This window comes from Nelumbo lutea, chromosome 6 (genome assembly GCF_056320005.1).
Source record: "Nelumbo lutea isolate HS-2025 chromosome 6, American lotus-T2T, whole genome shotgun sequence".
In the NCBI taxonomy this organism is placed as follows: Eukaryota; Viridiplantae; Streptophyta; class Magnoliopsida; order Proteales; family Nelumbonaceae; genus Nelumbo; species Nelumbo lutea.
In genome coordinates, this window is record NC_142689.1 from 72123858 (window position 1) to 72136092 (window position 12235).

General features: G+C 37.0%; 1 protein-coding gene across 1 annotated transcript; it reads left to right on the forward strand.

Annotated features, from left to right (window-relative positions):
- The first annotated feature begins 3939 nt into the window (after nucleotides 1-3939).
- Nucleotides 3940-6492, forward strand: LOC148849616 (protein RGF1 INDUCIBLE TRANSCRIPTION FACTOR 1-like). The gene is made up of 5 exons (XM_088952072.1): nucleotides 3940-4215; nucleotides 4313-4424; nucleotides 4558-4758; nucleotides 4857-5072; nucleotides 5650-6492. Exons 2-5 carry the CDS (start codon nucleotides 4422-4424, stop codon nucleotides 5947-5949), a joined length of 720 nt encoding a protein of 239 aa, XP_088808198.1. The 5' UTR covers nucleotides 3940-4215; nucleotides 4313-4421; the 3' UTR covers nucleotides 5950-6492.
- The last annotated feature ends 5743 nt before the right edge of the window (nucleotides 6493-12235 follow it).

Sequence of the window (12235 nt, forward strand, 5' to 3'; positions counted from 1 at the left end):
CCGGTTTTGAAAACATTGGACGGTAGAACCTATTGTTCTCTTTATTGGGCAGCGCAATTCTACCCACTATACTGGTCCAATCCCATTAATTCAGGTAAGCTCTATATTCGTAGGTATCCAGTTTCCTTAGAAGATTTGGAGCAGAGGGGCGATATATTAACTTACAAAAGAAGAACAGGGTAGGGCAGCAATTACAGAAGGATTGACGAAACAAAAAACATTTCAACATGCAACTGGGTATTGATAGAATCCTGACAGAGGGGGGGTCACATAGCAATTGGGTCTTGATAGAATCCTAACAGAAGAGGAGGATGTTGTTCAATAACATCAGTCGACAGAGAAGGTATTAGTCCATTTTGAAACAAGAAGGAAGATATTAGTATTCGCTACAGTCTGCCAGAGACCTTACCAACGCCGGCACTGAGTCCTACTGTCTCTTATAATGATCCAAACCCACTAAATTTAGGTATGGAACAGATAGACATGAAGAAAAACTTGATGTACATTTCATTATGGAGATCAGGCGAAATGAAGAAAAAAAAAAATCGAAGATGTTGGCGAGATGGATTATATTTAAGGCCTGTTAAATGATATCCGAAAATCTGTAGTCCTATTCGACATCCGATCCGATTATATGTTTATGCAATCGGATTACATTCAAATTTTGAAATCTGCATTTTATTAATAATCGGGATTCAGATTTGATTTTATTCGATTTGATTAAAATCCGAATCTGATTATATTATAATATTTATCAATTTTAATATGTAAATTTGATATAATTATATTTAATATGATATTATATATGAATTTATATACTGTAATAAATTTAGTATGTGATATTTACATTAACTTATTATATATAAAATTTGAAAAGTAATTAATGTTTTAATTTTTTTGTATTTTAAAAAATTAAAACAGAGCCAAATTAAATCGGAATCCATTAAGATTCAAATTCAAATCCGACCAGATTTCACATCGGATTCAGATGCAACTTTTCAATAATCAGAACAGATTTGGATTTTGCTGAATCCGATTTGAAAGTTATTTGAACAGCTCTAGTTGGAGTACGTCTGTGAATGGACCAGATATTGGTCCAAGCCGATCCAATGCAACATGAATCTATTACGGATGGGCTAGGTCCAATCTAATCTGATAAATATTTTGGACTAAGCTGTTCTAATTTAATATCTTATTGGGACACCCAACCTGTTCAAATTGGTTTTAATTCATATTGTATCTAATCCAAACTTGGTCCATTGACACCCCTACTCTTGTCTTTTGTCAATAGACAAGATATTGATTCAACTCGATCCAATCCAATATAAATCTATTGCAGATGGACCAGGTCCAATGCAGTCTAATAAATACTTTGGACTAGTAAATTTGGACTAATCCAATTTAATATATCTTATTGGACCATCCAACCCATTCAAATTGGTTTTGATTTGAACAGGGTCCAAGTTGAACCTGGTCCATTAACACCCCTAAGTTGGAGAAGATGTATTAATCTTCAAATTACTTATTTTTCTAATCATAGCTAGTATGTATAGTTGTTGATATTAATAGTCATCCTATGGATTATTTGAAATGGTCCGCCTTGGTGCTTTGAATTTGTTAAGTTGGATGATAATGGGAGATCTTAATGTTACTGTTACAGGTAGGGGTGAGCACATGGGTAGGTTCTACTTGGAACCGAATGGAACTGATTTCGAGCCGAACCTACCCAATTTGTTATAGGGTAGGGTTTGGTTCCAAATTCTTGGAACCGACCCTTACCAAGGTTGATTCCAGGGTCTAGGGGTTTACCCTATCAAAACCAACCTGATGAACCGGCCTTGGTTGGCCTTAGTGAAACTGGTCTTGGAACTGAACTTTCATTGAAATAAATTTTAAATTTTTTTTAAGAATGTGAAGATTTGAACCCAAGCGCTCAGTGTTACTAAAGCCACGGTCTCACTTGACCACTGAGTTACTTAAGTAATTTGATAATTTGTTTTCACTTTAATATTTGAATGTGTATAATTAATAATGTAAAAGATAATATTTATAAAATTTAAATTATAATATGATATATTTTGAACCATATGTTAATATATTATAATAATCTACATACTAAGTTACTCAGTTTAATCAATAAACATAATATAAGTTTTAAATTATATATTATGATTAGTGAAAATCAACATTTTAAAGGACATGTTTCATTTTTTTTAAGAGGGAGAATAAACAAAGAATAGGTTTCATGGGAAGACCCTAGTGCCAACCTCAGAACCGTCAAGGCCAGAACCGACCCTGCAACCGATCTTCACATGGTAGGTTCTGGTTCCAAAAACTTGAAACCTACACCCAAGTTCTTCCATGAAACTGAACCAAATCAACCCATTTTCACCCTTGGTCACAGCCATGAAAATGAAAATTAAAAGGACTGCAATCTCGTTCGTATTAATAGATTCAAAGGGTGGGGGTGCTTAAAATTAAGTGTTTATTTAAATAAATATTTATTTTGGGCTGGGATCACATCAATAAGTGCTTATTCTAAGAATAGAATTTGAGAAGCCCAAAATTTGGGCTTATTTTTAAGGCCCCGTTTATTTTTTGGAAAGGTACTTATTCGAGCCCGGATAAGTGCATTTACTCATATTCTTTTGCTTCCTAGGTAAATAAAACAATGATTGTTTTAGTCATAAGAAAGCCATCTACAACTTTTTCCCCCATGTGGAAAAGTTTGTTACCTAGGTGGGAGATGGATATCACTTAATAAAATAAAATTTCGTAGACCTCACATAAGTTTGAAAAAAGAACATAAATATCTTCATCAATAAATACCAAAATCCCACAAACCGTCTTTCTCCCTCTCGAAATCCCAAAAAAAAAAAAATCAAACAGAAATTAAGCATTAATTCGACAAGCGCCTATTTCCATTCTGGCCTATCTTACCCTGCCACATCATTTTGACAATACCTATACTATCCCCATTTGAAATGAGTGGTTTTTCATCAAATACTTATAAACACTTATTTTTAAGCAATGATCCAATAATCACTTATTTGAAATTCAAATAAGCATGGTTTTTAAAAACAAACTGGTCAGGGGTCCGATTACTAGTTCGAACGGTCGGACCGTTTGACCCGAACAGCTGGCTCATTCTGAAAAAAAAATAATTTTAAAAAATTGTAAAACAGTCAAAACCGTTCGAACGATTAACCAACCGGTTCAACAGTTTACTGACCAAAATTAATGATTTTAAGGGGAAAATGATTTTGAAGAAAAATAAAACCAATAAGATGACCGATTCCCAATTTTTCCGGTCCGATTTTGAAAACATGCAAATAAGCACTGGGTAGGGACAGACTCCAAGTGGCATCTTCACCACTGTCTACTTCTACTTACTCTACTGTACATTATTTATATTTATGCATTTGGCTCTATCTCTCACTCGGAATTTGGAAGAGATTTTTGGCGGTTCAACCAACAAGCCGGCCGGCTTATCTTTTCGCCCTTTTCTCTTGTGTCACTTCTATCCAATATTGAATGCTTGCCCAACTTCAACTTAAGAATATAACAACATTAAGATTTCAGAGACAAAGTCATGTATTGAAAAATCAAATGTATGGACATAAGCGATAAGAACCAACCCATTATTTTATTTATACAACCACATTAACCAAAACACCAGTTTCTAATTTCTAAAATTTCCTACAAGCCTTTAGCCGCTTTTAGTCATATTCTTATTGGGCTTTACGTACTTAATATCTCATACCCCCATTTGACCAAGAAACTGCAAAAGGTTATGAATTAGAAGGAAATAGAATTTTGTATATTCAAAAATATATAAATCCTAGGGATTTAGTTGTATTTGACCAACACGTCTAAGGAGGTATAAGTAATTTGCTCTTTGTGTATGACGTTTTTCTTTGACCACTATTTAACAAGGGAGATCAGAATTAGAAAGAATAGAGATAAGCATAGAAAAACAAAGAAAATATAAATACAGAAAATCTGAAAACATTGGATGGTAGGAAGAGAGAATCTCGCTTAGCGACCGCCTCATATATTCTCCCTTGATCCATTAAACCCTCTTTTAGTTCCTCGCTGTCTTTCTCTCCTTGTTGCTGCTTCTCTCCCCTCTCAAACTCCAGAGCACAGCGGCTTCTGCTCTGAATCTTCTCGAAAAAAGTAGAGCTTTCGGAGCTTGACGCTTCGCAATTCTAGGTAAAGAACGAAATCAAGGCTAAAGCTGATTTCAAGTGTGTACTCTCTCAATCTATTCTGCCTTTCATTTCTAACATGGGTTGCTTTTATTTTTCAGTTTTGCCTTCTGCCCCTTCTTCCTGCCTGTGGATATATAACTGGACAAGCTGGCTATCGAGAATCAACAGCAGTCTATCGGGGTTGTCAAGGCCAAGCAAAAGAAAGTCATGGTGAGAATGAGAACACTCATTGGAGAATGCTCTGTCCTGTTTCTTCTTACTCTTGTTTTAATGGATTTGGGCATGTGGGTATGCGTTTTGATGAGGTTTTAATGGATTTGGGCATGTGGGTATGCGTTTTTAGGTGAGCTTGACAGTCAAAACGGGGGACGATGATCTAGGTCCGCCATGGTTGAAGCCGATGTTGAAGGCTAACTACTTTAGTCCCTGTAGAATCCATTGTGACTCCAACAAGAGCGAGTGCAACCTCTATTGCTTGGACTGCATGGGTGATGCTCTCTGCTCCTACTGCGTGATTCACCACCGAGACCATCACATTGTTCAGGTCTGCCGTCCCTATTTCATCTCCAAACTCGTTCTTGGCATAAACATCTCTGTCAATCTGGTGTTTTAATCCATCTTCTTTGGGGTCTGTTGATACAGATACGGAGATCATCGTACCACAACGTGATAAGGGTCCATGAGGTTCAGAAATACATCGACATCTCAGCCATTCAAACCTACATTATCAACAGCGCCAAGATCGTTTTTCTCAACGAGCGGCCTCAGCCGAGGCCGGGGAAGGGCGTGACCAACACTTGTGAGATCTGCTGCCGAAGCCTCCTCGATTCTTTCAGGTTCTGCTCTCTTGGATGTAAGGTAAGATTCATTCTTTCCGGTTCACTTCCTCGGTTAAAAAATTAAAATTATCTTGTTTATGATGCTATCATCCCACGCCTTTGGATTTGCGTGGTCTGTCCAGTTTCTCAGAGCATTCCAATTCCATGTATTATTTCCAAATTGGTTTCGTGAATTTTTTATTCTGTTTGCAGTCATCAGTAACATTAGTAGATACCCATGTATCTTGTTTCTCTGTGACTGCAGAAAATTAGTGGTTTTCTAGGAATCAATCCTCAATAATTGAGGTTTCTACAAGTACGCCGATTTTGACATTTAATCAATTAAGGTTTGGTTTCTACGAGTAGGCCAATTTTGACATTTAATCAATAATGTTCAATGGATTTTTGTCCGGGCTCTCTTTTTATTTTTTTTTTTCTGTTTTATTTCTGTGTTCATCCAGACTGCGTTGATTTTCTTCTTCCTCAACAATCTTCAGTCGATTTTCCAATCCGGGTTTATGTTGATTTCCTTCTCTCTGTTTCTATGCCCTGTTTTCTAGAAGCCCGCTCTGTGTTCATTCTTATGAGACAAAGAAAATTCCCTTGTTGATTGTCAGCTCGGAGGCATCAAGCGTGGTGACCCGGACCTGACATTCACACTGCGATCGAAACACAGCCGAGACGCGTTGCATGGATGGGAATCGTCGGACGATTCGTCGACGCCGAAGAAGATCCGAAAGACCTCTGTCTTCAATCGCTTCATTGAACTGGCGGTTTCATCCGATGGTGAAAAGGATGGCATTGAGAAGTTTAATAGCTCGGGTTACGATGCCGTGAACATTTCTCCGGGGACTCCTCCGATTGTCAATTACCGGACGTCCAGGAGGAAGGGCATCCCACATCGAGCCCCATTCTGAAATAAGTAGAATTAACAAAAAAAAAAAAAAGATATATAAATAAAGCTGAAAAAAAGAATGTAAAAAGGGTGTGGAAAAGGGTCCTCAGTCGTGTGAAATAAACGTGGAAAGGTAATAGTAAGATGGGTCTTTTAGAGAAAGGGAAGGGAATACTTGAACAAAGGCATAGAAAAAGGAACAAAGTTAAATATATATAATTAGATGTACAGAATGTAAATAGAAGGAATATAAACTATAACGGTGTGTTTGAATAACTATGATATTTTCCTTTTGATTTTAAGCCATAACCCCTTGAAGATAGGATTGAAGCTAAGTCTTGTTTCATAAGCTATAGGAGTAGGGGAAGCATCACTTTGCATAAATGCTTAAAGTATATTCTTGTAAATAATTCCTGGCTAGGTGTAGCTGTTTACATATATGGTGATGGTGTAACCTGTAGATGTGGAGAAGCTAAGGATAGAGAGAGAGAGTGTGTGTGGAAGTGGCATTTTTATAATGTACAGAGAATTAGTTCTGATAATAGAAATTACTTTTTAAGATAAAGATGTTGTCTATATCCTTGTTTGTTTTTTCCTATTTGATTATCTTTTGTGTTTTTTGTTATATTTGATTGAATATAATATTTTAGTTGAAACGCTTGTTCTCCCCCTGAGAAGTCGCATCAATTGTGGAGGAGGATTGTGGAGTTAGGTGTGAAGGAGGAGGTCGGTTGTTTTATGTTTTACACTTTTACTTTACACGAGGGAGGGTCTTCACTCTTGAGTGAGAGTTGAGATCGATACTTTGCTTTTATTCTAAAAACTGTTGAATGTATGGGTATTATTGTACTATTGGACCAGTAATGGTTGCTTGCTTTGTATCAAAGTTTGCACTGAAGCAATCAGCAATGCAAGAGCAAGGGCATGTGTAGTGTAGTGCCACCACGCCTATGGCCTATGCCTATTCGTCATTTACAACACACCCACCAACTTTAATGGGTGCAATGGACACATTTGTTTGTCCATACTTTTTAAGATGGTGTTTGGTAGGTTGGTCGTTTTTCGGCCCGATTTTTGAAAAAAAAAATGCCAATGCCTAAATATGCATATTTTCAGCATATTTGGTATGGCTTCCCTTTATTAGATAAATGGTGCTAGATCATTGCCATGTGGGCATTTGTCCTATTATGTTATTTCGTACGTTTATTTATCTTATAAATATTTGTCTTGATTTACATGTAAACCAATTTCTAGATTAAATTTCATTTTAACATTTCTCTCAATACAAAGGCATTTTATTTATTGTTCTGCTTATATGACATCTAACCATTAATAACTATCAAAAAAACATTTATCAACCACTTTTTTCCAGTTTTAAAGATTTTAAAGAGAATTAATTATAAACATTTATATAATAAACATAAGCCATACAACATACGTACATTATCTCTTTTCCAAGTTTTTGACTGTTTTGTGCCAAGTAGGCTTTCAGCAAAGTATTAATCGAACAGTCTGGTGTACTGTTTTCAAAACTGGTCCGGATCAGATGGTCGGACTAGAAAGACTAGGAACCGGTGTTTTCCTCTAAAACCGCTTTTCCCTCCAAAACCATTGATTTTGGTCAACAAACTGATGAATCGACTGATTAACCGTTCGAAACGTTTGAACGGTTTTGATTGTTTTCCAATTTTTTAATTTTTTTGTCAGAACAGGCCAGTCGTTCGGGTCGAATGGTCAGATCGTTTGAACTGATAATCGGACCCCTGACTAGTTCGGTCACCAATTCGTTTTTAAAAACCCTAGTGTGAGCTTAACTGTGAAGTATTTGTAGGGATCTTGTTCCAAATCTTGAATGAGGAAATAGTAGAAACCTTGAATGGGAAAACAATGCGATAGTTTTCATGAAGGAAAATTTTCAAAATCACCAAAACATTTTCATTCATTACTGATGAAGGGAAATTTGGTCCGACCTCTTAACAGGGAGACACGTGGATGTGACTCGGCATAGGTGACAACTCAACATGATCAGATCGGCACGCGGACGTGACTCGACACAAGTGATAGATCCGTTCGCTACAAAACTACCTCGGGTACCCTGATATCCCAAATTGAAGTCACCCCGGTATTAGATCGTGACCAGGATAACGATATCAAGTCCGCTACGGATTGAACCTAGACAGATGGACCACCTCGAAAAGAATCCACCTCGAGACAAGCCTACCTCGGTGTAAGATCACCTCAGCACTAAGGCACTTCGACATTCATATCAGGTCGGATCTAAAGAGCACGAGCGCAGGAAGGTCGCCCCTAGTCAGCTTGCCACTAGGCAGCATGGCACCTTACGAGTAGCTCGCCTCCTAATCAGACCAACCATTGCATTGCAACCGCGGAGATCTCATCACCATACTCCGCATCTTACGGGATCGTACCTTGTAAAGGTTTTATTAGCTCACCCACTTCCTGATTCAGGCGGAAATGGGTAACCTTACCGATTGGTTGTGTTGTTCCCACCTAACATGGAAACGGATCCCATTACAGCGGGGATCCAGGAACTGCTCCACCAAACCTACGAGAACTCCACTATATAAAGACTTCACCCCCCAGGGGCGAAGGTATGTGTGTAATCTTTGTTGTCTAGCTCTCTATTTCTCTTATATCATCTTCAAGCTCTCTATTACTAAGTGCTAACTTAGCCATCGGAGTGTTATCGTCAGGTAAACCACCCCAGGATCTCTAACTCCTTTCTTGCAAGAACCTTAATTCTTGTCGTTGCTGACAGGCAAATCATCTCCACCAGGGAGCAGCCGAATTACGCCACATTAATTACACATCATCAATTGCCACATGGGATACACATCGGATCCATGCAACTAAACTGCTGGGGGCAATGAGGAATTTTTTCTTTTTTTTTTTTGACTTCGGCTTCCAATAGAGATGCTCGTTCAAGCAGCCTTTACAGTTTTGCATTGGGAATATCTCCACATTCATGTGCTTTATTTCTTGAAAAAATATTTCCAATGTAAAGTTGGTATGGTGTGAGTACAGGCTTGCCCTGAGCAAAGCCGGTCTCGGTTTTTTTTTTTATCGAAAAAATGGTTTTAAAACCAAACATCCAAATCTATAACCAATAACTATATATGTTGCCAGCACCGGGACGACCCAGTTGGTATGTTAGTTGATTTATTCCAGCATTAGACACGGATTCACAGATTCGATAAAGATACATATGATATGGCTCCTCTCTCCTCTCTTTCTCTCTCAATGGATGAATGGAAAACATTTCAAACAACTGGAAAACGGTTTTTCGTCCCAACAGTCTGACCGGCCGACTGGCTGATCACCGTAATTTGTGTATTTGACAAAGTTAATTAGAATAATGTATTTAAGTCAAGCGAGTCTCAGTTGTGGATTAATCAGTGGAATAAATTAAAAGCTTGATTTTTAAAAACGAACCAGTGATTGAATCGGTTAAGGATCTGGTTCAAACGGTTAATTAGTCGGTTCAGTGATTTAGTGACCAAAATTAACGATTTTGAGGGAAAAAACAATTTTTTCTGATTAAATAACCGATTTCCAGTTTTTCTGATCTGACCGTCCAGTCCAGTCAGGTTTTGAAAACAGTGATTAATAGAGAGACATGGACATAATCATGCTTAGATATAATAATGTCAAATGAGTCTCACGATAATTCAAAGTCGTTGGATGGTGGCTTTGATCGATACTGATAAGGAGTTCAAATCATCTATAGTTATACTCTTATATTAATCATGATAAACCTAAACCATGTATTGAAGACTCTCTTGGAGTTCCATCCCAAAACTCAACCGAATTGTCTCTCTTCTCTCGATGGGCCTACTCATTCAATACTCTATTAGCAAATCCCAACTCTGACTCCTAATTCCAGTATCGTTTCTTTTTTTCTTTTACGCCTAAACAGTTGAGAAATCACTACAACTGACTTATAAATTAGGAGAAAAAAGACTTGAGAAATCACTACAACTGACGTAAATTTAAGAAACGTCATAAAGGTCGGCTAAGTGCCTTCAATAGAGATTAAGTCAGCAAGTGTGTCTTCCTATCAAATGAGTCCGGATCAACTATATGCAAAACCCTCAATGGATAGTGTCTCCCTACCAAATGAGTCCAGATCAATTATATGCAAAACCCTCAATGGGGTATAGAGAAAATGAGTACCATGGCACCCAATCAATGGGAGAGGCCCAAGATCTTCTCCTATTATAAAACTCTCCCTAATGCTCCACCTTCCAAGCATTCAAGGAATGAGCCCCACAAAAATTCAAAAGTGCACAAAAGAAGTTGTAACTTATAACTGTAGGGACATAAAATATGCAAAATACAACCCATCCGTGTTGTTATAGAAACCGAAACAGTTGGAGCATGAACGTTGCCGGAGAGACCCCGAATGGACAGTACACATAAATTCAACCAAGGCCAACAAAAAAAAAAAAAAAGAGTAGAGGGAAAACAAATATTATAATGAATAGAGCCAAAGATCCCAAGTCTACCCTATAGGCCTAGATCAAAACCGTCATCTCTCAAATCTATCCAAAGAACCTCTCCAACAAATACTGATATGCAAAGAAATAAATGAAAGTTTTTACATCCATAAATGTGAGAGAGAAACCCTACCACGCAGAGAGAGAGACCCTCACACAGAGAGAGAAACCCTCCTGCCAAGAGAGAGACCCTCTATGAATTCCAGTATTATTGAGATTGGTATAACTTATCATGTTTTATGAAATTAAGAAAAGAGTTGGACTATGATACTAGAAATATATGATAGCATAAAACTTATAATCAATCAACTGTTATCATAAAAAAATATGACCAATCAAAGGTATTTATCAAAATTCATGGGGTGCTTTGATTTAGAGATGCAAACAAATCGGATTGGATTCAAATCAAGGTATAATTGATTCCAATTCGATAAATTGTAGATTCGATCTGATCTGATTAGATTTCATGAATATTGGTTCAAATTTGAGTCCAATAAAAATGTTGAATATCCAAATCTGATTCGATCCGATTTAGTTTAAAAGAATAAATTAATTCTTAAAATAAAAATAAAATATGATAATTTAAATAAAGAAAAACAGAAAATTACAAATATTTTTTTCAAATATTTTCGTTATATGTATACATGTTTTCATTAAAAGATCAAATAATATATATTTCTTAATTGATAAATGGTAACTAATGAGATGAGTTTTCATCAAAATTCAAAAGGAAGTTTTGATTGACAAAAAGCTTTTTCGGTGTTATACATTATTTTCAAAACCGGACCGGACCGGAAAAACCGAGAACCAGTCACCTGACCGGTTCCGTTTTCCTCCAAAACCACTTTTTCCCCCAAAACCGTTGATTTTGGTCAGTAAACCGCTGAATCGGCCGATTAACCGTTTGAACCGTTCAAACGGTTTTTTCTAATTTTTAAAATTTTTTTATTTTTTTTGTCAGAACGGGTCTGAACGGCCGGACCATTTGAACCGGACCCTAACCGGTTCGTTTTTAAAAAGCATGGTATTATATCTTTTGGGCATTCATAGATTTTTTTTCCCGCAATTAATCTACTGACTGAAAATTTTCAATCCGAGCACCGGCAATAGTCCCGTGGTGTAGTAGTTTACAGTTGAATAACCGTCGAAATCGAGGTGTCAAATCAAGTGTGACAAAGAGGGCATAGAGAGACAAAAAAGACAAGGTAGATGGTGACATTCCCCCGCTTCTCTAATCTCTTTTCTTGGCGCACGCACTACGACACTACAGCCGTGAGGAATCTGCAAGGGCAGCGTGGCCCATTTCAATATCATTATATAACTATGTATATATATATATTTTTTTTCTTTGCATTACCAACTACCATTACCCACAAAGATCACACGCGACAACTTCAAGTGGATCGATACTACTGTGTATATATAACATAGCCTATCCATTGCTACGTGGCAAGAAATTCATCCTCCAATGTTGGTACATGTTTTATTCCTTTTTCTGTGGGCTGCGGATAAATATCATAAATCTTCTTCTTTCTTTTCATCTGTACCGGTAATTGGCTCAATTGATGATCAACTCCCTTGAAGTTGAAATTTATTAACAAATCGTAACGACTACAACATAGCGCATTTTGTGGAAAAAAAATGAATTAATTAATTTAGTGGTTCGTGGGTTTGCACCGGAGATGTCATAATTAATACTTGATTTGGACATTGTGAGATTACAGGGAGGAAAGCCTTTCCCAAGTGAGTCTGATCCGCATGTTTTTTTTTTTTTTTTTTTTTAATTTACTG